At 45.4% G+C, this 23,232-nt stretch overlaps 1 protein-coding gene across 4 annotated transcripts in view; it reads left to right on the forward strand.

Annotated features, from left to right (window-relative positions):
- Positions 1–22,858, forward strand: part of PI4KB (phosphatidylinositol 4-kinase beta) — a 65,213-nt gene extending 42,355 nt beyond the window's left edge. For 3 of the 4 annotated variants that reach the window (XM_025180133.2, XM_075908000.1, XM_075907999.1), the window contains 9 exons: positions 7,765–7,992; positions 10,113–10,340; positions 11,615–11,724; positions 12,707–12,811; positions 13,573–13,696; positions 13,786–14,051; positions 14,798–14,930; positions 15,435–15,555; positions 19,247–22,858. In XM_025180133.2, the coding sequence (XP_025035918.1) occupies positions 7,765–7,992; positions 10,113–10,340; positions 11,615–11,724; positions 12,707–12,811; positions 13,573–13,696; positions 13,786–14,051; positions 14,798–14,930; positions 15,435–15,555; positions 19,247–19,428 (1,497 nt within the window). In that variant the 3' untranslated portion in view covers positions 19,429–22,858. Of the gene's footprint in view, positions 1–978; positions 1,024–7,764; positions 7,993–10,112; positions 10,341–11,614; positions 11,725–12,706; positions 12,812–13,572; positions 13,697–13,785; positions 14,052–14,797; positions 14,931–15,434; positions 15,556–19,246 lie in introns of all 4 variants that reach the window. The other variant, XM_075907997.1, reaches the window with a different exon arrangement.
- The last annotated feature ends 374 nt before the right edge of the window (positions 22,859–23,232 follow it).

The following is a 23,232-nucleotide window of genomic DNA, read 5'->3' on the forward strand; positions in this document are numbered from 1 at the left end:
GAATATAAGGAATCAAAAAAATATTAAATTGAGGTCATTCATCTACTCAGGATCAATGTGCACTGGAAATGAAAATAACCATTGCAACAGCTAAACAAAATTTGTCTTTGCTGCAGAGAGGTCTGATTAATAGTCTGTGTGTGTGGCCCTGCTTACACAAAGAAGGTTTGCAGATAGTATGGTAAATCTACTTCTTCAGTATACTTGTCTCCTAATTATAATTCTGCCTCGCCAACTTGATTGAGTAAATAGCTTAATTGTTGGGGGTTATTTAGCTTTGTTCTAGGAGAAATTACCGTGAGGGTAATTTTCTAGTGAAAAGGCTGTCCAAATGAAAGTACTCAATGGCAAATTGTAGATGACTGCAGTGGAAGAGGAAAAGTTTTGTTGTTTCAATTTTGAATGGTTTTAGGCAGGGACAGACTTTGTTTTACATGCAGCCCCTGGCACTGTAGGACCGCTATCCTTGATTTGGGCCTCTAGGCACTACTGTGCTTTAAATAACACCAGTTGATTTGGACTCTACAGCAGATCATTTGACTGCACTAATATGTTTTGGAGAATCTGGAGTACTTCTGAGTTGCATTTTTGTCAGACGAGGAAGCATTTTGGAAAGATTTTGACCAATGAATGTAAAGTCATCTGACACTGTTTACAAGATTTCAACAATAACAGACCTAATCTAATCAGATTTTAGATTGCAAATTCTTTGGAGCAGAAAGCCCTGTCTGTTTTTTAAAAGCTTCGTGGATGTATCTGGTATTATTTTAGTAATAAGTCAGATCATATAAACCCTAGTCACTTTGGTATTATCCAATGACCATAGTAAAATAAGATTCTCTGTATCCGATTGTTGCAGTTTATTAAAGAGTTTTTTAAATAAATGAAAACCGGTCTTATGAAATTGCAGCTAAACTATTGCCTTTTCTCCCCCCTTCTTTCTTCTTTTAAAAATAAATCTTTTCATCCTTTTCCCAGGAATTCTCATCGAGTACGGAAAGTCTTGATAAATCATTCTGTTCCGTAAGTTTGGCCAGTTTTATTCTAGTGGCTGGGTTGCCTCGCTTCCTTATTTTACAGCAGCATTTCCTCTGTGCCCTGAAATACTAATCTCTGGTCACCTGACAATGGGGTTTAAACAGCTCTGATATAAAGCCACTCCATGTAGAACACTGCACTGCCTAAGCCTTGTTTGAGAAGAGCAAGCCTCTTTCTATGCCAGCATTTTATGCCGAGTGCATGCCTTTTATTGGCTGAGTCCTCTTGAGCTGTAGCATAGTTCTGCTATCCTGTCTTACGCAGATGCAAAACAGAGAAGGTGATAACATTTTGATCTGAACACTAGGATACCATTCGTCCAGTTTATGCTTTTCAATAGTCTGCAGTGAAATACAAGTTAAACAGAGCTTTGGACAGTTTTGCTTGTACAATTTTGACTAAACAAGCCATAAGAGTGCCTGTAAGTTAGATATGATAACTCAACAATAAACACCCAAGCAATTGAGTTAAAACAATTGTGTTTAAAAATAAATTAAAAGTTCAACACAGGTGAATAACTTGAATACTCATTCAAATCCTTCTGTGTTTTCTCCCCTCTAGTTAGAGGAAATGCTGTTTTCCTTAATTTTTCTTCCAAGTTGTTTGCAAATGGAATTTAATTTGCTTTTTCCTAAAAAAAAATCAGTTTTCTGTCTGAAATTACTTTAGAGCAAAAATGATCTTTTCCTAATAAATCCTCTCTTAATATGAAAGATTTTTCATTTTTAATCAAGGGCATCTCTCTCTCTAATTTGTACCATTTTCCTAACGGTGCACATTCTCACTTTGGGATTCCTAATTGGCTTCCCATGCATTGAATATGAAGTCCATGATCACTTATCAAGAGCTGTGGGGGTTTCTTTTTAATATAATTATTTACAGTGTCTTATATCCCATTTTGAATAATGTTAAATTCCTCGTGTGTTAATGAGGTCTTGGAAATGTACCTGTCTGTATCTTGCTCCTCTCAGTAGGTTTGAAGTTTTATCATGTTCTAGGATTATTTCACAGTTGCTTTGTGTGAAATGGTAAGGAAAGGATGGTAAATGAAACCTTACAGTGGGCTCATAAGGTGACTCAATGCTGTTCTTCTATAACTAATTTAGAAGCAATTTAAAAGCAACGCCTTGAACTGGGTCGCATTTGATTCACTCCGCCAAGCTTAATATATATGTTAAGGATGATATTGTGTCTTCTGAAGAGGCAATGCAAGCTAGTGCTTAGAGCAATGAAAACTGAGACCAAGACTCTTGGGGTTTAGTTTCTAGTTCTGCCACTGAATTGTTGCATGACCTTGGAATATTTTTCTATGCCTCATTTTTTCTGATAAAAAGGATAATATTTAAATATATCCATGGGGTTGCTGGAAGGCTTAGTGTTTCTAAAATGCCTTCATATCCTTTCATAGAAGGACTGTAAAAGAGCAAAAACATTACTATAGTGTGTAGCTATAGTTATGTTACCTTCCTATAAGTGATTTCAGTTTGTAGTTCTCACATCAGTGTTGCTTGAGCTGTCAGATCCACTTAGAATTTAAATGCCTTTTCTGGAAACTGAAGGGTCTCAGGGTGGTGTTGACTTCTGCTTTTCTCCCTCAGGAGACAAATCTATTCTTCAGGCTTGGCTAACCTTAGTTATTTGTGTCATACTTTGAACATAGCAAGCCTTTATTGTAGCCTTTCCAGACTCTTTGCAAACATTTATGTCCTATTTATAAACCAGCTGCAGACACCTGAGCCTAGCTAAATTGCCTAGATTTTTTTATACACATGTATGAGGCATGTGCTATTCCTCATAATAAACATTGTTAACTTTGAAATCTAGTGGGTAGTGTACAGCTAGCTGGAAGATTCCAGATGCCTTATAGAATATCAGTCCTAGTCTATGCTCTATTTCTGTAAAGGCCCATGGCTTGCTTCGTGTCCTACAGACCTTCCGTATCTACTTTCAGTGTATCAGGTAATAATCTCCAGCAATTTAGTAGTGGAAGTGAAAGAACATATAAGCTAGGCTGAGAAACTGGATATAACTGAGATTCTACCATAGATAGCGCTGAGACTGCTCTTACGGCATTGCTCAGTTCTGGGCACCAGAATGATATAAACTGGAGGGAGCTCAGGAAGAAAGCAAAAAAATGTGGTGAGGGAAACAGGAGGGGGATTGAATTTAGAAAATACTGTTTTATAGCCTGGCTAAGTAGGTTCATAGCAGTGTACAAATATTTGAAGGCTGCACACTCCAAGGAGAGAGTGGAATTGCTGAGAGTAGACCAAATGGGATATGGAGGATAATATAGGTGGTAAGGAAAATACAGGTCGGACATCAGGAAATGCTTTTTTGACAACAAGATCTCTTAGATTGTGGAAGAGTTCCTTAAGGGAAGTGAGGAAACCAGCCCCTCCCACTTGGGACACTTCAAAATTAAACAGGGCAGAAGCCCTAGGGGAAGAAGAGCTGAGGGGGTGGAGATGGTGCTTGTGTGAAATAAGATGAACATGACTTACTATGGCATGGAGGGAGGAACATGCTTATGAAAGGAGAGTTGCTAGAGGAGGCAACCCAAGCTCTGGTCCCTAAACCACTCATCTTAACTCCTGAGCAAACCACAGGACTTGCTCCAGATTAAACCAAAATCCTCTTCCCCCCTCTCACAGCCTGAGCAAAGCAAATGCCTGGTTCTGATTAGGGATGTAATAGTGTAGTTGATTAACCGATAAGCAAAAGTTTATAGGCTAATGCTATAGACTATACACATTCCTCCCCCCACACTTACCAGTAAATTTTTTAGCAGGCTGGTCAGTAGCCCAGCTCAGTCCTGGCTTGCGATGGGTCCAGGACCTACCCCTGCTGTGGCTCTGCATTTAAAGTGTATTAGGAGCCAGGCAGGCAGGCAGCCCAGCTCAGTTTCGGCTCACACCGGGTCCGGGAGCTCAGACTCCCCCACCCCCAGACAAGGGCTGCTGCCACCCGTGCCGCTGCCTCTTTATCAGAGGCAGCAGCACAGGGTGAGGGGGAGCTGTTTTTTAAACTGGCTCCCCTCACTGACCAGCTCCTGCCTGGCACTCCACAGTGCTGCCTCTGATACAGAGGCAGCAGCACCAAGTGGCAGGGAACTCCTTGGGAGTGAGGCACACTGGCTGCTGGCCCTGCCCCCAGGGACTATAGAGTAGTCGACTAACCGATAAGAATTCATGAAGTTACTCAACTATTCAATTAACCGATATTTAACATCCCTAGTTCTTATACCTGCAAGATAGTATACTGTGTGAGCTTAGGGTGTCAGTTTATCTGGGCTGTATTGAGAACTGGATTAAGGCCCATTGTGGTTATTCTCAGTGCCCAGACCAAGCCAGGGTTGAACTCGTTCTTTTTAGAGGACCGAATGGTTTTAAAGCTCTGCCAGTTAACTGTGGTGCTGTAGTAGCAAGGAAGTGTTTATACTGGTTCAGAGAATGCTGGAGTGATACTTAACTATGCTAAGAACCTGGAGGAATAAGGGTTCGCTTTCACCTCTCTGCTTGGCCTCAGGAGTTAGTTTAGTGTCATGATCTGGCTAATGCTGGAATTCAAGTTTGCATTGGTTTAATTCAGTCTGTCAGCCCTTTCTGCAGTTCATTGGCTGGTATATAGAGGCGGGGCTCAGGTTGCTGTTACCATTCAAGGTCAGTGACAGCCTGGATCCAGTGGGGTGTTTACATTTTCCAAAGTGGCCCCTGTAACAAGATGCAAGGTGGTGATTAATTGTCCATACTGTGTTGACACCACAACAGAACAAAGCGCATGAGGTGCTTGGCCCCTGGGAACTTAGTAGTAGTAGCCAATAGGGAGGCCATTTCCTGACAGTTCACTACTGACTGGAGGAATTGAGGGCCTGAGGTGGCTCAGAATGCAGATAATCCAGACAGACTTCCAGGAAATGTCCATGCAGCGTTGTTGTAGCCATGTTGAATGCAGGATATTAGAGAGACAAGGTGGGGGAGGTAATACCTTTTATTGGACCAACTTCTGTTGGAGAGAGAGAGAGTGCGCTTTTTAGGCTTATAAGGTTTTCTTCTCTGGAGAGCCCAGGACCCCTGCATTCTACCCTGCCTCTGACGACATCTTTGTGCATGTTACTTCTCTCACTCTGTTTCCCTTTTTGTAAAATAGAGTTGATGATAATGACTTAAGTGCCAAGTGTTAGCTCACTTGAGGGGCTGGGAGGCTTAATTGGTTAAAGATTGGGAAGCGTTTTGCCAAGGAGAAACATGGTATGAAAGCTAAGTATTAAACCCTTAAAGCAGTTTACAAAACAGGAGAACATAAGATGTCAAAGCAATGAGCTGAATTGTGTGTAGCCATAGCTTTATCAGTGCTTTCTTCCTGACAGATCAAGACACAGACAGTCCCCTCAACGCAAGCAGGGTTTCATAATGTTCTGCTATGTTGATGCACTTTGGATTATGAATGAATGGAAATCTTAGTGGACACAATTCATAAATCACTACTGCAGTTGTAACCCATGCACCTAGTGTGGTTCACTGTCTCGTGTAGTGACACTTAGTACACTTACAGCAAGAGATAACAGGTGAGCTCTACAGTCTAAACTGAGGCAGTTGGCTTTATAGCTCAAGCTGTAGAGGCTCCAGAGACCCCAGGTTCAAATCTATCCGTTGGCAGTTACACAGTGACTAGGTTTTATTGAATATATCTAGTCTGTGCAAGGCTTGAAAGGTTCAACATTATTAAATTATGCTGTTTGATTTTTGTATGTGAAATTATCAGATGCACATGCACACCAAAGATATAAATTGACTTGGGCTATGTGACACAGCAAACTTTAAAACAGTAACAATAATAATAATGAGCTAGTGCAGTATTTTGGGGTTTCAGTTGAACCAGCCTAAAAGATTCGGTGTCATGGATACTTCTGGAGGGTTAGACTATTTGTTTTGACTAGTTTGCACCTAAGCTTGAGGTAGTGGGCCTGTTGGCATCAGATTGGTGGTCAGAAACAAGAAGGGACCAAGTTACTAGATATGCACTGAGATAGTTACTGTATAGTGGGCAGTGGAGTCAGGATGCCAGTTGGAAAGATAGCATACAGACTGTGATTCCACTTGGGATGGGGATTGTCGAACTAGGGTATTGGACCTACAGGATGCGGTCCTGCTGTGAGTATGCTAAAGGGCCTAACATCAAATCGTACAGGGTTTTTAAATATTCATGCTATGCCTGGTGGTTGTAATTGATCATGCTGCCTTGGATGCTATGCAAACATTTCCTCCTTTCCCAGGGACATCTATACTTCGCTAGCCAGCATAGTATAGTGAGGGAAAGCTGCTGCTTTCAGTAGGATGGCTGGCTGTTTTATAGAGTGAGGTGCTACGCTGACGTATCAAAACATTTTCACGTGAACTACTGCTGAAAACTAAACATCTCTGCTCTTACAGAGGATGGGGAAGGACATTAATGTTAACTAGGTGGTTACTTTTCTTTTTTACCAACTTCTCTTAGTCTTTCATGGTTCTAAAAGGTGCTCTGTTATAATGTTTTCTTTGCTATCTTTCCCCATGCTACATAGCTTTTGCATGTGCATTTCTAGCATGATTGGTGATGGGTGCACTTTACAGCTTTTGGTTCTGTGTCTTTAATGGCAGCATTCAACCAAAAACTTCTACCATTTCAAGTTACAAGTTCTGCTGCTCATAATGATTAGAACTCTGCTAAACCTGCAAAATATAGCCACCACATTCACAGACAAGTTGACAGTTAAAAGCTTAAACCTGCACTTTAAGCTTGAAGTTTAATTTAAGGATGTTAAGTAGAGGTTAATAAGCTAATCAAGTAGTCGATGGACTTTCCATTGACTAGTCAATAAAGAAGTTAGCTCCTGGGGGTGACGCAAGATGGGACTAAGCAGTCCTGGCTCTCACTCGCTCCAGGACCACTGCACCTCTGCTTTTTAAATGTAGTAAGACCTGCTTGGCACTTGCAACAATTAAAAGACAAAGCTGCAGCAAAGGACCCAGTGCAAGCCAGAACTGAGCAGTCCCAGCTCCCACTGGGTCCCAAACTTCTGTGACTGCTTTTTAAATGTAGTAAGAGCTGCCTCTCCACACCCACTTGCTCCTAATACAAGAGGCAGCAAGGGGAGGAAGCGAGTAGTCGAGTAGTGACTCAGCTACCCAATAAGCCTAGGCTTATCAAGTAGTCGACTACTCGGCTAGTCGCTTACATCCCTAGTTTAATCCCCCATAAAATGGTCAGGAGTCGAGAAATGATCCTCAGAGTTTAAAAAAAATACTCTCCCCCACCCCCCCAAACCTAACAAAGTAACCGTGAGGCTGATAGAATTAGAGAAAAAGATCTGGGCTCCCTCTAATGGTTTTCCAGGAGTAAAGACTTAACACTGTGGCCAGATCTGAGCTGTTGCACAGACATGAATAAGTGAACAAAAATGGCTGTGTTAAATTAGCACCACTAGGGGATTGTGGAATGAATATTTTTATTTTAATGGAAATAGCCAGTTTCAAGGTGAATGAAATGCTCAAGGGAGGTTTTTGTGTTCAATATACAGAAAGTAGAAAACATTTTTTGCGATGTCCTGTTTTACACTTCCCCTTATTCACAAGAATATCACAGGTGGTGGAAGCTTCTCTTCTTTGGGAGGTTATCCCAACAATTTCAGACACACACAGTTGTTCCCTCATAACTCTCTTCTCCTGCTTCCTTAAAACATTGTAGCCTGTCAGACTTGCCCCAGAGAGAGAATTCATCAAATCACTGATGGCCATCGGGAAGAGACTGGCCACTTTGCCCACCAAAGAGCAGAAGACTCAGCGTCTTATCTCAGAGCTGTCTCTACTTAACCACAAGCTTCCAGCACGTATCTGGCTTCCCACAGCCGGCTTCGACCATCATGTGGTGCGGGTACCCCACACCCAGGCGGTGGTGCTCAACTCCAAGGACAAGGTAAGAGGGGTCGAGCGAGGAAGGTGAATTCTGTTGAAGCGTTTTACGATTGGCACTTCCCTTAAAAGCTAACTTCAGAGAACCCAATGTTATGAGTGTAGTTCACCGCATCTTCTGGAAGTGTAGCTAAATAAATCATTCAGCTTCTGTCAATAAGGCATAAATAAGATTTACATGGCCGGGCCGGTCATCCCTATATGGTACAGAGATATACCAGGTAGAACAGCACACAGCAGCCCTGTTGCTTCTCTGCAATTGTCTGGCCTACATCGCTTGAGAAGGTCAAGGCCTCGAGAATGGTAGGAAGAGGAGTCCATGCAAGGGTAGAGTCCGGAGCAGGCTTAGGCGAGAGGAAGATTCCCCAAAGTTTTCTCGTGGTGGATTTGAAATGTTCCTGGATTCAGGTCCCTCTTCAAACTATAGCAACAGCCCTTCAGAAAAGCAGTGACCTGGTTTCAGTGCTGTGTGATAAAGACTGGCTTTCAGAGGTGCTGAGCAGCGTAACTCCCATTGAGGTAAGAGGGACCCACAGGCATTCAGCATCTGAGAATCCAATGATGATGGAAAAATCAGTCAAAGATATTAGGGTAAAATTCTTAGCTGGAGTGTACCTGAGCTACTGGCATCTGGGGCAGAATACAAGATTATTTTTGTAAAGAGCTGCTTCTCTCTGGCCCTGATCTAGCAAAAGCTCTTAAGCATGCAAGCGCTCCCATTAACCTCAATGACACAGCTCGTGTGTTTCAAGTTAAGCGTGTGCTTTGCTAGGTCAGTGCCAAAATGTGCAGCACCTTGCAGGCTTGAGCCCTCCATACAAAGCAGAAAACGTTACGTGTGTGGGGGGGGGGGTTATGTCTTTTTTTCTTCTTCTAGTGGTAGGTAGTTCTGTATTGATGTGAATGTTATTGATGTTTCTTAAACATTAGACTAAAATACCTACTTCGGTGTCTGCTCAAGGCAGTTAGCATCTGACTCTAAGCAGATCGTGTTCCATTTACCTTACTCTGTGGCTGCATCTACACGGTGCTGTTTTGCGCAATAAATATGCAAATGAGGTAAAGCATGGAATATTGTTGTGCCTCATTTGCATAATTAATGAGCGGCTGCTTTTTGCACAAGAGACATTTGCCCACAAAGGAGTCATCTACATGGCTCCTTTTTGCGCAAAAACCCCCTCTTGCACAAAAAGCAGCTGCTCATTAATTATGCAAATGAGACACAGCAATATTCCATGCTTCACCTCATTTGCATATTTATTGCGCAAAACAGCACCGTGTAGACGTAGCCTGTGTGTGTGTGTGTACTAAACAAGTTGAAACACTTCTGGCTTCAAGATACTGTAGTATTCTTTTATTAGTTTCTCTGTTTTTTCACTGTCAGTACAAATAACTATAATCCCCTTCCTACCTTAATCTGGAATGTAACTTAAAAGTATATTTATTGGTTACAGGCTTTAATCACACACCAGTCATGGTGCCACTGAAAATTGTAGCAAGAGCAGCAGGATCTAGGGCTCCGAGTCAGGAACTCCCAAATGTGAAATTAGCTTGGCCTGTGATACACAAACATCTGTGTTCCCATTTGTAAAAAGATTCAGCTGAACCCTTGGGTATTTGGAAGACGACAATAATTATTAATCACAGTATTATGGTAGCAAGTAGGACGACTCATCATGGGCCAGGGCCCCACTGTGCTAGGCACTATTCAAATACAGAACAAAAGATATAAACTCTCTGGAGAAGGGACTTGTCGAAGGGTGAGATGAGACAGCAGCAGTGTCCCCTGTATGCTGTGTACTTGTGTGGCCACTCAAGAGATTCAGATGCCGCAGAGCTGATAAGCAGAGTGCCCAGAGCTAGGATTCTGTTTCTGCTGGTGGTGCACATTGGCATATGCCTTGGTGCACATAAAAATGTATTCCACACAGAGATGGAAAAGATTAAAGGGAACATTGGACAGCAGGTGGACTGATTTATGTTCAGGGTGCTGTGATGATGGAAAAGCTGACACTGGCCAGTGTTAAAGGTGAACTGCAAAGCGAGAGAGAAATGAAGGACTCTCACCCTGGCCAGTGTAAGTTGTCACTCCCTGTTGGTGACATTTGTGTTTGCTTCCCTCAGGCGCCCTATTTAATCTATGTTGAAGTACTTGAATGTGAAAATTTTGACACCACTAACGTGCCCGCCCGGATCCCGGAGAACCGCATCCGGAGCACGAGGTCTGTGGAAAATCTGCCAGAATGCGGGATCACTCATGAGCAGAGGGCCAGCAGCTTCACCACGGTTCCCAATTACGACAACGACGACGAAGCCTGGTCTGTAGATGATATCGGGGAACTGCAGGTAGAGGTGAGGCAGCCAGTGATGAAGTCCAGCTGCCCTGGTCACTAAGATTAGAACCCCAAGACAGACAAGTCCCAGCTGTAGAACCGTGTCCCTGTGATAAGGGAGAGGGAACATTCGGTGCAGCCTGTTAGACTTTGAGATACCTCAGCCTCTCCCGTGCTTAGTTGGCTCCTGTTGGTGACTCCTTGCAGCCAAGGAGGCCTGAATGCGATGGTTTGTGGGATATACAGCCAGAGTGCAGTCACTTGAGTGGATGGCACCAGGGTTTGCCTCTTTGTCACGCTCAGCACGATGCCTCTACAGCTTTGTCTGTAATGCCGTACTCCTTCCTGTCCTGGGTGTGCTGCGGTGAGTGAATTAGCAATAGCACAGCAGCACTGAAGAACAACTTTGGGAATAAGCAACTTCCCAACAATGATCGTGGGAGGAGTAGTTGCCTGGCTTGCGAAGGAGTGATGTGTGCAAGAGAGCTTCTCTTGTGAGCAGCCTCTTGTGCACTGAAAGCTTCTGTACAACGCAGCACGTGCCAGGCCCGGAGTGCAAACAGCACCGTGTAGTCTACATCCTAACACGTGAATATGCTGTGGCTCAGAGATTGAAATAGGAAGCCTGGAGCCATGGATTCAGATCTTGGCAGGAAAGGCTCAGCCATTCATCCTGCCAAGGTAGATAATCGATTGCTGCGCAGTTTGTGCTCTCTGCCTGTTCTTCTCTTTTGGATGAGACCTTAAAAACTGGTCTGTGCATGGACATTAGAGATCCAATGGGACACGGCTTATCAGGCCAGCCTCCGGTAGGCTGGGGGTGGGTGCAAATGGGAAAGCTGCCTTGGGGCCTGATGATCGAAAGAAAGGTCAACCGCTCCTTCCTGCCACTACCATGACAACAGCAGCAGCTGGAACCCTGAGTCCTTTAAATTGCTGCCAGAGCCCCAGGTAGCACAAACTGAGTCTGGGGGAGTCCAGCCCCCAGCCCCTCTGCTTTCACCCAAGGCCCTGCTCCTTCTGGGCCCCAGAGCTGCCAGTGTTCCCTGCCCTCTGCACCCGGTGAAGTCTGTCAGCCTCCCTGCTGCTCAGAGCCAGGGTTTGCTTTGGTGTACAGTCTGTAAGCTGACCACATTCACCCTAGAAGTGGCTCCCTTTCCATGGCTCCGAACTTGGTTAATGGATCCTTTGGCTTTAATAGTTGATAAACGTAACATTTGTATCATTTCATGCTGAGGAGAATGCTGAGACTTTCTGGTCAGTAACTTAGTCTTGGGGTCTCTCTCTTTCCAGCTCCCGGAGATGCACACCAACAGCTGTGACAACATTTCCCAGTTCTCTGTGGACAGCATCACCAGCCAAGAGAGCAAAGAGCCTGTGTTCATAGCAGCTGGCGATATTAGGTAACAGTGAGCTTGTGTAGTGGGTGGGAGATTTCCCTTGCTGTAACAGGGATTCTTCAGCACTGTATAGCTGGAGATGGGATTCATTGTCCTTATTTTAAAACCAGTCTTTGTATCCAGTGGGGACGAGTAACACAGGGTATCTCCATTAAATCTCCGGAGAAGAAGTCCATTAGTCAGTACTTCTTGTCTTTCTCGCTAAGCTTGAGCACCCAGTGGCTTGTATATTGGGCAGGTAAGAGCTGAGTACCAGCTGTGTGTAATGAGATGTTCAGTATGAATTAATTCCAAATCCTTTTCTAAGCAGCTGGGCACTGGGTTCTCTTGTACCAAAGCAAAGCTCAGTATCTTTGAAAACTAGGAGCAAGACCAAAGTCAAAAGATAAATTCTTCATTGGGGAGGCAGCTGACCAATTAGTAGCCAGTTGTTGATGGCATGTGGTATGAGCAGGCATTGCTACAATCAATTGGAGAACTCAGCTAAGCAGGGTTAGGCCAAGTCAGTGCTTGAAAATGTTGAGGTACTATAAGAGCTAGAGTTGATGGTTCAGTTGGTGGAGCTCTTCTTTGGAGACGGTATCGATATAGCCTGTTAGCTCACTTTCGGAAGGTGGAATGTTGCTGAAAATGGACTCGCTGGAATGAGACTGAAGATCTGTGGTTCTGTCTACATATGGTCTCATTGACATAGTGGTGAACGCCCCCGTTTTTCTAATTTGGAAGAGTGTGTTCAGCCCATTAAAAAAAAAAATGACCTGTTCTGCTTCTGTGGGATACCACGTTCGTCTTAGTCCTTACACTGCAATTTAGGGTTCTTAAACAGCTGTTACATTCCACTCCAAAGCAGAGGCGGCATTTCAGTGAGGGGTGAAGTGATTCCCTGACTATACAAGCTCTGTAAGGTGCTTTGGGCTGAGATGTATAAGATGGCATCAGATTCTCACTGGAGCATCTTCCTTGCATTTTGTCATGACTTTTATAGACGGCGCCTCTCGGAGCAGCTGGCACACACCCCAACATCATTCAGGAGAGATCCCGAGGATCCTTCTGCGGTTGCCCTGAAGGAGCCCTGGCAGGAGAAAGTCAGGTATGAGCAAAGGTGGTCGGGTTCATGAGAGCTCAATTGCCCCCATTCCTGTAATAGGCCCATGTTGAAATCCTAGCTACATCTCTGCAGAATAGCTTCCCTTATGGCTGCCAGTGCTGATTTCCTCTGTAAGTAAATGCGGAGCCTCAGCTTTGGGCCTTGGCAGCCTTTAGGGAGTAAATATTGACTCAGGTTCAGTTTATCCAAAACAAAAGGGCCTCCATACACAGCACTGATTGATTCAGGCCCTTTTTCCAGGGTGCTCAGTCCCCTCAACTTGGTGTTTGGCTTATTTTTTAGGGGTGTGTGAATGTGGGTAGGCAGGAAAGGGAGTAGAAAAGAACCTTATTTCCTTCCATTGCTACTTAATTCCTGCTGCTGTACAGACAGACATCTTCTCTGCTTGTTTAACGGTGCTTGGTCAGGGCCCTATTGTGACAGTGCCTTATAAACATCATAAATGACTGTCTCTGTTCCAAGAACTGCCAGGCCTGAGGCCCCAAGTCAGCAAAGCACCGAAGACTGTCCCTCTTTACACACGCTTAAGTGCCTTGCTGAATCAGGGCTTAAAAGAGAGCTCCTCTCTGGCTGTAAAAGAGAATCAACCCCAGCCTAGACATTCTTGACTAGAAATCCACCTCTTGGTATGGACTTATAGCTGCTGTCTTGTTACTGTGCTGTTGTGCTAGGCTCTCTCCAGAGATGTTGTGGAGCAGAGAGAGGCTCTCCTTTCTTTGTAACCCGTTGGGATTTCTCCACAGGCGGATCAGGGAAGGCTCCCCTTATGGCCATCTCCCAAACTGGCATCTCCTCTCTGTGATTGTGAAATGTGGGGATGACCTCAGGCAAGAGTTGCTAGCGTTCCAGGTCCTGAAACAGCTGCAGGTAGGAAAGAGCAAGACCCCCAGCTGCTCGTGTTGTGGGTTGGTAAATGCAGGCCGTTGGTGGGTGTGACACACAGCTCTCTCTTTCAGGCTATTTGGGAGCAGGAGCGCGTGCCCTTGTGGATAAAGCCATACAAAATCCTCGTCATCTCCGCAGACAGCGGCATGATCGAGCCGGTTGTCAATGCAGTGTCCATCCACCAAGTCAAGAAACAATCCCAGCTCTTGCTGCTGGACTACTTCCTCCAGGAGCACGGCAACTACACTACTGAAGCATTCCTGACGGCCCAGAGGAACTTTGTGCAGAGCTGTGCTGGCTACTGCCTGGTGTGTTATCTGCTACAGGTCAAAGACAGGTGGGTCCTGTTTGTTGGGGTAAAGAGGCTACAGTTTGAACACACACAATTTCCACGTCATCCTTGTCCACTAGCCCTTGGGACCAACTCCTGGGAGGCAGCAGTCAGGGAACTGGTATCTTAAGTATTGACACTTAAAGTGTATTTAAACCCCCCAGGGGCGCAGTAAGGCTTGAAGGCATTTCCAAAACTGCATCCGTTACTCAAGGTGCCACTTGCCTCAGTCTTTGTCTTCTTCCCCTCCCTGCTTTATGCAGCAGGGAATCCCTGGTAGCATCGACCTTCTAGCAGGGGAATCCAAGCAGAGGGTGAAGTGTCTGGTGTGTGACCTTAGAGGAACCTGACATTTGAATAATAGGAGTTGTTAGCTGTGCTGCTCAGAGCGCTTGCTGTGTGATCACAGGTTGTTTTGTAAGCAATAACCCCCCACCCTCCGTGAATATATCCAGTTAATACATTATTTTTGGATAGTGCTGCACAAGAGGCAGAGAAGAGAGGCAAGCAGAGAAAAGATCCAGCCCTGTGTGTCCTTGGCGTTGGCAGGTGACACTACTGGTTTAAACTAAAGCCAGTACCTGTTTGCCTTACTTAGTAGTCTTCAAGCACTTGCTTCCCTGCAGTGGATGAGTATGTAGCAGCTATTTACTGTGCGTGTGGTTCTCCAGCTCCAAGTAACTGGCAGGGAGATGGTATCTGAAATACAGGCTAGTTGATCGTTTTGTCTCTCGTTCTGTTTCCCCTCCAAGACACAATGGCAATATCTTGCTGGATGCCGATGGACACATCATCCATATCGATTTTGGATTCATTCTCTCCAGCTCCCCCAGGAACCTCGGCTTCGAGACATCAGCCTTCAAGCTCACCACGGAGTTCGTTGATGTAAGTGAGCTATAGCTAAATTCTGCCAAGGAGCCTTGTGGTTTGAGGCACAGGATCAGGAGCCAGGAAATCTGAGTTCTTTTCCCAAGTTTGGGAGGATGTGTGGTCTAGTGGTTAGAGCCAGGGATTGGGACCCCAGACTACTGTGTTCTCTTCCATTTCACACTTCCTCTGTGTTCCTGGACAAATCCCTTCTTCTCGAGGCATTGGCTTTCCCATCTGTAGAAGAGGAATGATCCCTACTTCTTGTGGAAGAGTATATGAGAATTGTAATTGATTTCTGTAAAATATTCGAAGGAACAGAACTATAGAAAAGTCCATTTTCTTATTCCTTAAAGAACTCTGACCCCAGAAAGAAATCTGGTATAGAAGTGCAGTCTTGCCACAAAGTTAGCTCCTTCCGATAAAGATGCTTTCCCAGCTGCCTTTCCTGGCGGGGCTGGCATTGAAATTTCCTCTCCAAGGAATGCTTGGGTCATGCTCACTCTCTGATCTGCTCTCCAGGTCATGGGCGGTCTGGATGGTGACATGTTTAACTACTACAAGATGCTGATGCTGCAAGGCCTCATCGCTGCCCGAAAGCACATGGACAAAGTCGTGCAGATTGTGGAGATAATGCAGCAAGGTATGGCGCTGCTTGCCAGCCTCGTGGCTCCAACCCGCTCTTACGCATGACAGGCGTTGTGCTCATCTGTGCAGTGGAAAGGGAGACAGCTCGATGCTTTGACATGAGTAGCCAGAATGTTGCTTCTTGTCTCTGCCCCCCAAATGGTTTTCCTTTTCATTGAGCAGCATTGGGCAGGCAGTGGCGACTGGTGAGGGGGGATGCAGGCGCCACCAGCCATGTGCTCCCCTCCATCCCAGGGAAGCACCAGAATTGTCCACTTATGCCCTAAGTAAGTGTTTCCCAATTGGTGCCCTGTGGAACCCTGGGGTTCCGCGACACGAAAGTAAGGTTCTATGAGAACTTGGCGCTCCCCTGCTCCCTCTTAAAGAGACAGAGCCTTTTTGCATTGGGACTTGGCTCGACAGATTTTACCCTGGCAACTCTAGGGGTTCCTTGAAATTCTTTCAAGCTGAAAAGGGTTCCATGGCCAAATAAAATTAGGAAACACTGGCCCAAAATCATGCTTCTCCCTGCTCCTGCTGTGTCTCATCCCTGCCCTTGCTCCACCCTCTCCCCACCTCTTCCCCACCCCTTCTATGCCTCTTTCCCCAACCAAAGCAGCTCAGCGGAGTAGCAGGGCTCTGGGGCTGCACCGGTAGTGGAGGTCTGGCCACCTTGAACTCACCAGCAGCAGCAGAGGAAGTGGAGTATCGTAGCCTCAGCTAACTCTGCTCCTCTAACTGTGTTGCAGTTCTGCCCCTCTCCTGAGTGACACAGTGATGCCTGGGAGCTGCAGGCAGTGCAGCCCCCTGCTGTGGGCACCAGGTACCCCATCACTAACCCCTCCCCCCCCCCCCCCCCCCCCCCCGCATTGCCCATGTGGGCAAATGTTAAACATCACGTGTAAATTTGGCAGCTCAGACAGTTTAGTTTCTGGTGCCTTCATGTAAAACTGATGTTGGCTGCATGATGCATCCACATAAAACTGCTTGAATTGTAGTGATTTGATTATAGAAAATGCAGAGCTTTTGTGTAATGGTGAGAGCAGGGCCCTGGGATTCAGGTCACCTGTGTTCTGTTCTTTGCTCTACCACTCGCTCTGTGTGTGACTTGGGAAGAGTCATGTAGGGCTTGATCTTCAGAAGTGCTGAACAACGCCCATGAGGCCAGCGGACATGAGTGGGCGCAGCAAGTTCTCTGACTTAAAAGTTTCTGTCAAGTGGAGGTCTCTGCCTGTCTGAAGGCGTTGTGAGGATTAGTGTATAGAACACTCTCTAAGCTCCTGTGAGAGAGAGAGCTAGCGGAGAATGATCATTATGCCCCTGTGAAAGCATTGCGTAGAACTAAGCCTTCAGTCAGATGGCTAATGCTGGGAACCTGCAGCACACTTTGATCCTACCTCATCCTGTGTATTTTGTCTAACCTTCTATTTAACTGTGGTGCGTGGGGGTTGCTATTGAAAGCTAAATAGGTTTGGCAAGACCGAGGTTCTGAAGAACAAGCTCCCGGCTTGCTGATCTTGACTCCTTTATTTAAAATGTAGTTTGCGATGTTGCCTGACATAGTGAAAATTGTTAACCCTAATGCTCCTGTGGACACCTGAAGTGTGGAGAGAAGCAAACCAATAACTGAGCGTGTGTCAGTTTGTCCTCTAGATTGCCAGAGATGTTACGGAGAAAGGCAGCAGAGCCTGGTCCATACGATAGCGCAGGTCGTCTGTGAGTGTCAGGAAGCAGAATAGAATATTCACAGATAAGTTTTCCATTGTATGAGGTCTTAAAGGGCTAGCAGCCCAGTGCTCCCCAGCCAGTAGTGTATGTCCTGGGACTGGAATTTTGAGCCCCTATGAGGGGAATCTCTGCAGGGACCAGCCTGCCACCAGCGTGCCCTCCATCCTGCTGAGCATGTTCAGACCTGCCATGAGACCTGTGTGGAGCCTGCAAGAGACAGGAAATGTCCAAACGCAATGACAGGTTAGAGCAGCTCCAGCTGAGTGATAGGGGTAAGAGTTGGCTGGGACAGCTGAGATCCTAGCCTGGTAAATGTACCAATACACCAACCCCACTGCAACAGAATTAAAATACTTTGTGCTTTTCCATATTCGCTATCTTTCCCTTATAGGGTCAGGGAAGATGTCCCAAATGCAGGGTACAGCTTTGCAACTGCGACCCTATGGTCAAGCTTTCGCATGGTTAGAGCAGAGAACTGGGAATCTGGATTCCTGGGTTCTCTTGCCAGCCTGGTCATGTAAACATGCGAAAAGGAAATCAGGAATGTTACAATATCTACAACTTTATTTCCTTTTTATCACACCCTAAGTTACCTAACTTAGCGGTGTGGAAATAACCATCCATTTTTATATCATTGCTGTGTTAGGTCCCACCTACCAGTAAGTGAATTGGATCTGTTCCCCTTTGAAATTATACAGAGGGTATTAGAGATTAACATCATTGTTTTGCTGATGACTACACAGCTAGTTCGCAGCTCTCCCAGTGGCATGTTAAACATGCTTGAAGCAGTTCATAGATTCTTAGAGCTTAAGGCCAGAAGGGACCGTTATGAGCATGCAGTCTGCCTGCCTGTAGTCCTCAAACATAATTACCGCTACAGTGCATTGAAACACCATTTACCTCCACGCACACCCAGTTGCTGAGAGAGTTTCCACCATTCATCAGCTCGAGTGACACACTGACCCTCTGTGTGCTGTCCAGCCACTCAGACCAGAAGCTAGCAGCAGCCTTGTGGGACCATTTCCAGATGACTTGTTGCGAGTGTGGTTCACCATTTCCTTTGCAGTCCAGTAGCCCTCCAGCACCACGCGAGGACTCTCGCAACAATTTTGTGAACATTCAGAATAACGAGTTGGTATCCCTCATGCTGCGTCAGCAGCTCTTCCACCCTCCCTTTTTCCCGCTGAGTTTGGCTAAAGTCGCATGGTGGGGTGAGTTGGGAAGAGCCCATGTGAAGGTATCACAGTTCAAAATCTGCGCGGTGCAATAGTGGAAGGAAATGGGGAATCGGTCACATTCCTCCACTTGGCACTTGTTGCAAGCATCCACCTGGCAGGGACTGGCTTTCAGCTATAGATCAAACTGTATTGCATTGGCATCCTGGGAGCATTTTTAAGTGATTGCTTAAGAAATAGGGGGTTGTCCATTTGTTTGGGCTTTGCCCACTTTTCTGTGTTAGATGCCCTGTAAGTAGACAACTTAAGCACCACTCAGCACACAGACATAACATGGTGTCGACTGGTCTGTTAATCCTGGCCTGGATGAGTTAGCCACCTTCAGTTGCAAGACGAATTTATCTCCTTGCTTATGCTGACAACCAGATCTCCAGCTGCAGTGAATGGCTGCTGCTCCATTGGAACTAGTGGGGCCAGATTCCCAGTGGGCGTATGTCTGTGCATCTCCATTGCAGTTGATGGAATGTCTCCGTTTTCCACCAGCTGACAATGTAGCCCAATGCTGTGGTTGTGAACACATGTTCTTGTAGCTTCCCAGTGCAGAGAAGACCTCAGAGGGAGCCTCAGGGCAGGTTTCACTGTCATTACTAGACAGCAGTTGCAAAACTTGCCTCCCAAACCAGGCTGCTGCGCTTCTCTCAATTATTCTATGTAAGTTCTTCCTGCTGCTTTGAAATTTGCTGTTAACTCTGCTTCTTGTCTCCTCCCCCCACCCCACCCCAACCTCCTCCCCTGCTGTGCTAGGTTCTCAGCTGCCCTGTTTCCATGGCTCCAGTACCATCCGCAACTTGAAGGAGCGTTTCCACATGAACATGACTGAGGAGCAGCTGCAGATGCTCATTGAACAGATGGTGGATGGCAGCATGCGGTCGATCACCACCAAGCTCTATGACGGCTTCCAGTACCTCACCAATGGCATCATGTGACGGTTGCGCCCCTCCCACCGATTGGAGGTTGGCTTTTGCCGCAGCCACAGTGCCCAGCTGGAGTCTGACCACCTGGCCACAGGAAAAAGTCTCGCCCCCTGTGGAGACGGGAGTCGAGCAGTAGCACCTCCCAGGTGCCAGGTTTACCAGACTCTCAAACAAGCAACAACAAAAAACAGTGTTCTGAGAAGCAAAACCCATACGTGAAATTGACTAAAACAAAAAGGATCATGTGGCAACAATTGTGATCACGTTTAATGTGACCGCAGGGTCCAGGGGTTGGTGAGACAAAAGCCATCAGTGCTCTGTAGATGACAGAGCATCTGCTAGACACCAGAACCATGTGTACATCTGTTCCTCCCATCATTTCAGTATTATGCCTGTTGATGTCCTGTGAACTCTTCCATGATCTCATAAACGTTTAGGGCCTGGGGTGGTGGTGGGCCCAACATCCTCCTCCCTGGGTCTGGTATTTGCCGATACTTTGAGCCTTCTGCTAGCACCACTTGAATGCAGTTATGGGGAACCCCCTGTACAATATTGTCAGCATTATTTGTCTTTCCTAATATTGGTTTGGCTTTTTTCACACTTTGCACATTTTTAATGTAAGTTTAAGTTGCAAGTCAGGCAGCAGACCTGTCGAGATCAGAGGAAAGTAGCCACAACTCATGTAGCACAGTCTTCACTTTCTGGAGTGCAGGGTTATTCGGACTTAGATATTTTTGTTTCCTTTTATCCACTTCTCTCATGGGCTGGCCATGCGATCGCATGTTGGTCTTGCCTTTCCTTGGGCACCTTTTTGACTTTGTTCCACAAATCTGGGGCTGTGAAACTTTCCCTTCCCCCCCAGTAATATCAGACTTAATGCTTCATGGGTTTGTACCGCACTGAATGTCTTGTCCTTGGCTAACGATCCCAGTGGTACTTGGCCCTGAACTCGCACTTCCTTGAACTCAGCAGCAAGGCTGCACATTGCTTTGTGTGTGGTATCTGCACGGGGGTTACGTTTGTGTGGATGATGAGTTTTTACGTCTGCCTGGATCGAACCTCTAAAAGCAGCATGTTCCTTGTCTCGTCCCTCCTTGATGTCGTAAATTGCCCTGAACCAAGTTTCGTGGCTCCAAGGGCGTGAGGCAAAACATTGACTAACGTTGCTAGTTTTTTCCCCTAGGGTAACAAGGCTAATCCGTTTTACCTTGCTAGCACACCTAGCTAGAGTTCAGGAGAAAGGGATTGGTTTTTGTTTTTCAGTGAGCAGTTTTAAGTAAAGTGATCATGTTAGTTTTTCTTCCCCAGAAACAAGTCAAAAGCAGATGCTGACAAGCACAAAATTGTTGCAAAGAACCTGTAGAAAGCAGCCTTGAAGTTGGAAGTCCAAACTGTCTGGCGCACAGATCCAAGGCACAGAAATAACTCTGCTGGGCTAATTTCATTTTTAAAACTCCCTTTTCACTACTATCCAGCTGAGAACATCTGTACTTTATAAAGAACAGCAAGGTCTGATTTGTTGAAGCTTCTCCATTTCTTTGTATTGATATAACTCTATTTAGACACAAGTCCCTTCCCTTGTCCTCTGTCCCTTCAGTGTTTTGGACTTCCTGCAGTTGCAGATCAGATAGTGGAATCCTTTAATACCTGAATGTGTGTGATTTGTTACCTCAGTCCTTGTTCTCCATCCCCTATTTACTTCTCTATGTGGACTCTCGTATTAATAAGTATGTTTGTTTAGTGCTACTTTACCATGTTGATTATTTAGCATTTTTTGAACTGTATCATAAAATTATGGGATAGAGGTTTCTGGCAGGACAAGGCAGTGCTTCAGTGTTTTGCACCTAATTCACAGAAGTTCAAACCGCTGCGTACCTCCAGCAGTCCAACAGATGAGCCGTAAGCTAGACTTAACTTTCTTCCAATTGCAATTAAAACATACCTGGGAGAAGGGGGGGGTGGGCAGAGGGCAGCATAATCTTGTGTCACTCCATGAGTTCAAAACTGGCTGTTCTTGTTGCCAGTCTAGAAATCGATTGTCAAAACTTAAAATATGGCTTTTTACTGTCCACTGAAGGAATTATGAAAGGTCTGAAACTCTTTTCCTCCTCTGCACTCGCTCTGCCCCCGTGCTTCAACTTCCACAGTTCCATTGAGCCTTTGAAACGGACCCTGTCATTTGTGTTACAGGGTCTATTTCATTTCCTGAAATGTTGACTTTGTGAGGAGTGGGGAAGGCTTGGGTAGCAATATGCAGATCCTTGCTGGTGGAAATAAAAAAAGGACCTAGTTGCTTTTGTCTGTCTGTCCATTCTGTTTTTAATTTTTCCCTTTAAGTTCCTCCTTGTAACATCTGTTGCTACCCAGCTGTTCCCGGAGCAGCCAGCAATGGCTTGGAAAAGGGGCCGTAGTTTTTTAAGGAACTATCTGAATTTCTGTGGGAAAGACCCCACGTTGCAGCATTAGAGGGGTGGAGGTAGACTGGTGATCAGCATGTGGGATGGCATGATTTTGGTCTAAAAATAAGGCCAAAAAGTAACTATGAATGTCAGAAAAATGAGGGGTACTTGTCACAGGTTTGTAGCTTACAAGCAGATTTGCAGGCTGCTACGTTGACTGGGCTTACACTTCTGTAATCAACCTGCAGCGGTAATTCTAAGGGTAGCAATTATTGTTTGTGGACCATTTTGGCTACTCCTACATTTTGAAGCTGAGAGAGGATAATTTTAAAACTTTGCAATTGGCTTGATTTTTTTATTGTGTGTGTGTGGGGTTCACTGGGATTTAACTTTTGGGTCAAATTTAGGCTTTGTTTACTCATTTGTATGTAACTTTGCAGCCTGTTGAATTGTCAGAAAACTGATTTACTGTACTTGCTAGCCTGATGTTTCAGCTTCTGCCTCAACTCAGACTTGTTTGGCTGTGGAAAAGCCCCAAACAGACACTTTGAATGACTCCATCTTGTTATTTAGCTTCCCCTTCTGTATTTCTACTGTCCTGGAAATGAACTGCAACCAGGTTCCTTTTTAAGCGTAGCAAAAGACTGATGGACACCCCAGGATCTTACATGATGTGCCAGTGGCAAATTACCAGTAAAATGGGATACTTGATACAAGTTACCCAGCCAGTTGTACAACTTCTGCAGACCTTTGCTACGTAATCTGGATGGGACCCTTTGGAGTGTAGTTTTCATGTAACATCATCGTGCAAAGAGGAAAGGGACAAAATTACAATAAATAGGCCATACTCATGGCCTCTCCTGGAACTTAAGCGAACACCCTTTCTGAGAGCTGCTGCTGGCTATACGGACTGTGTGTGAACCTTTCAGTGGGTGGGGATTTTTTATTTTCCTATTCAGTAAGGATGGGCCAAACTCAGAAATAAAATATCCAACCGGAACTTGATTTCTAATAAAATGTCCTTTTAAAAAACAAACAGAAAAGCTGGTGCAGAAATTGTCCATTGCATCTCGTTAATTGCTGACGCCTTAAGAAAAAGCTTCCAGGGGAAAACTCTGGTGGGAAATACTGTTTTGCGTTTCCTACAGATTCCGTGCCTGCCTCTTATTCACACTCCTAGGTTTGAACAATGCAGGTAGACAGAGTTTGACTGGCAGGGCCTGGCTTTCAGGTCAGAGCTCGTTCTTTTAATCTCTTTTGAATGCTAAACCTCATCAGAGAATTTCCAGGCGCTGCACTCACGTGAGTATTATCCTCATCTTACACATTAGGGGACTGAGGCATTCTGGTGCAAGTTGATCCATGTCCTATAGCAAGTGAGTGGCAGAGTGGAAGGATGGTCTTGTATTTAAGGTGC

The sequence above is a fragment of the Pelodiscus sinensis genome, chromosome 24 (genome assembly GCF_049634645.1).
Source record: "Pelodiscus sinensis isolate JC-2024 chromosome 24, ASM4963464v1, whole genome shotgun sequence".
Taxonomy (NCBI): Eukaryota; Metazoa; Chordata; order Testudines; family Trionychidae; genus Pelodiscus; species Pelodiscus sinensis.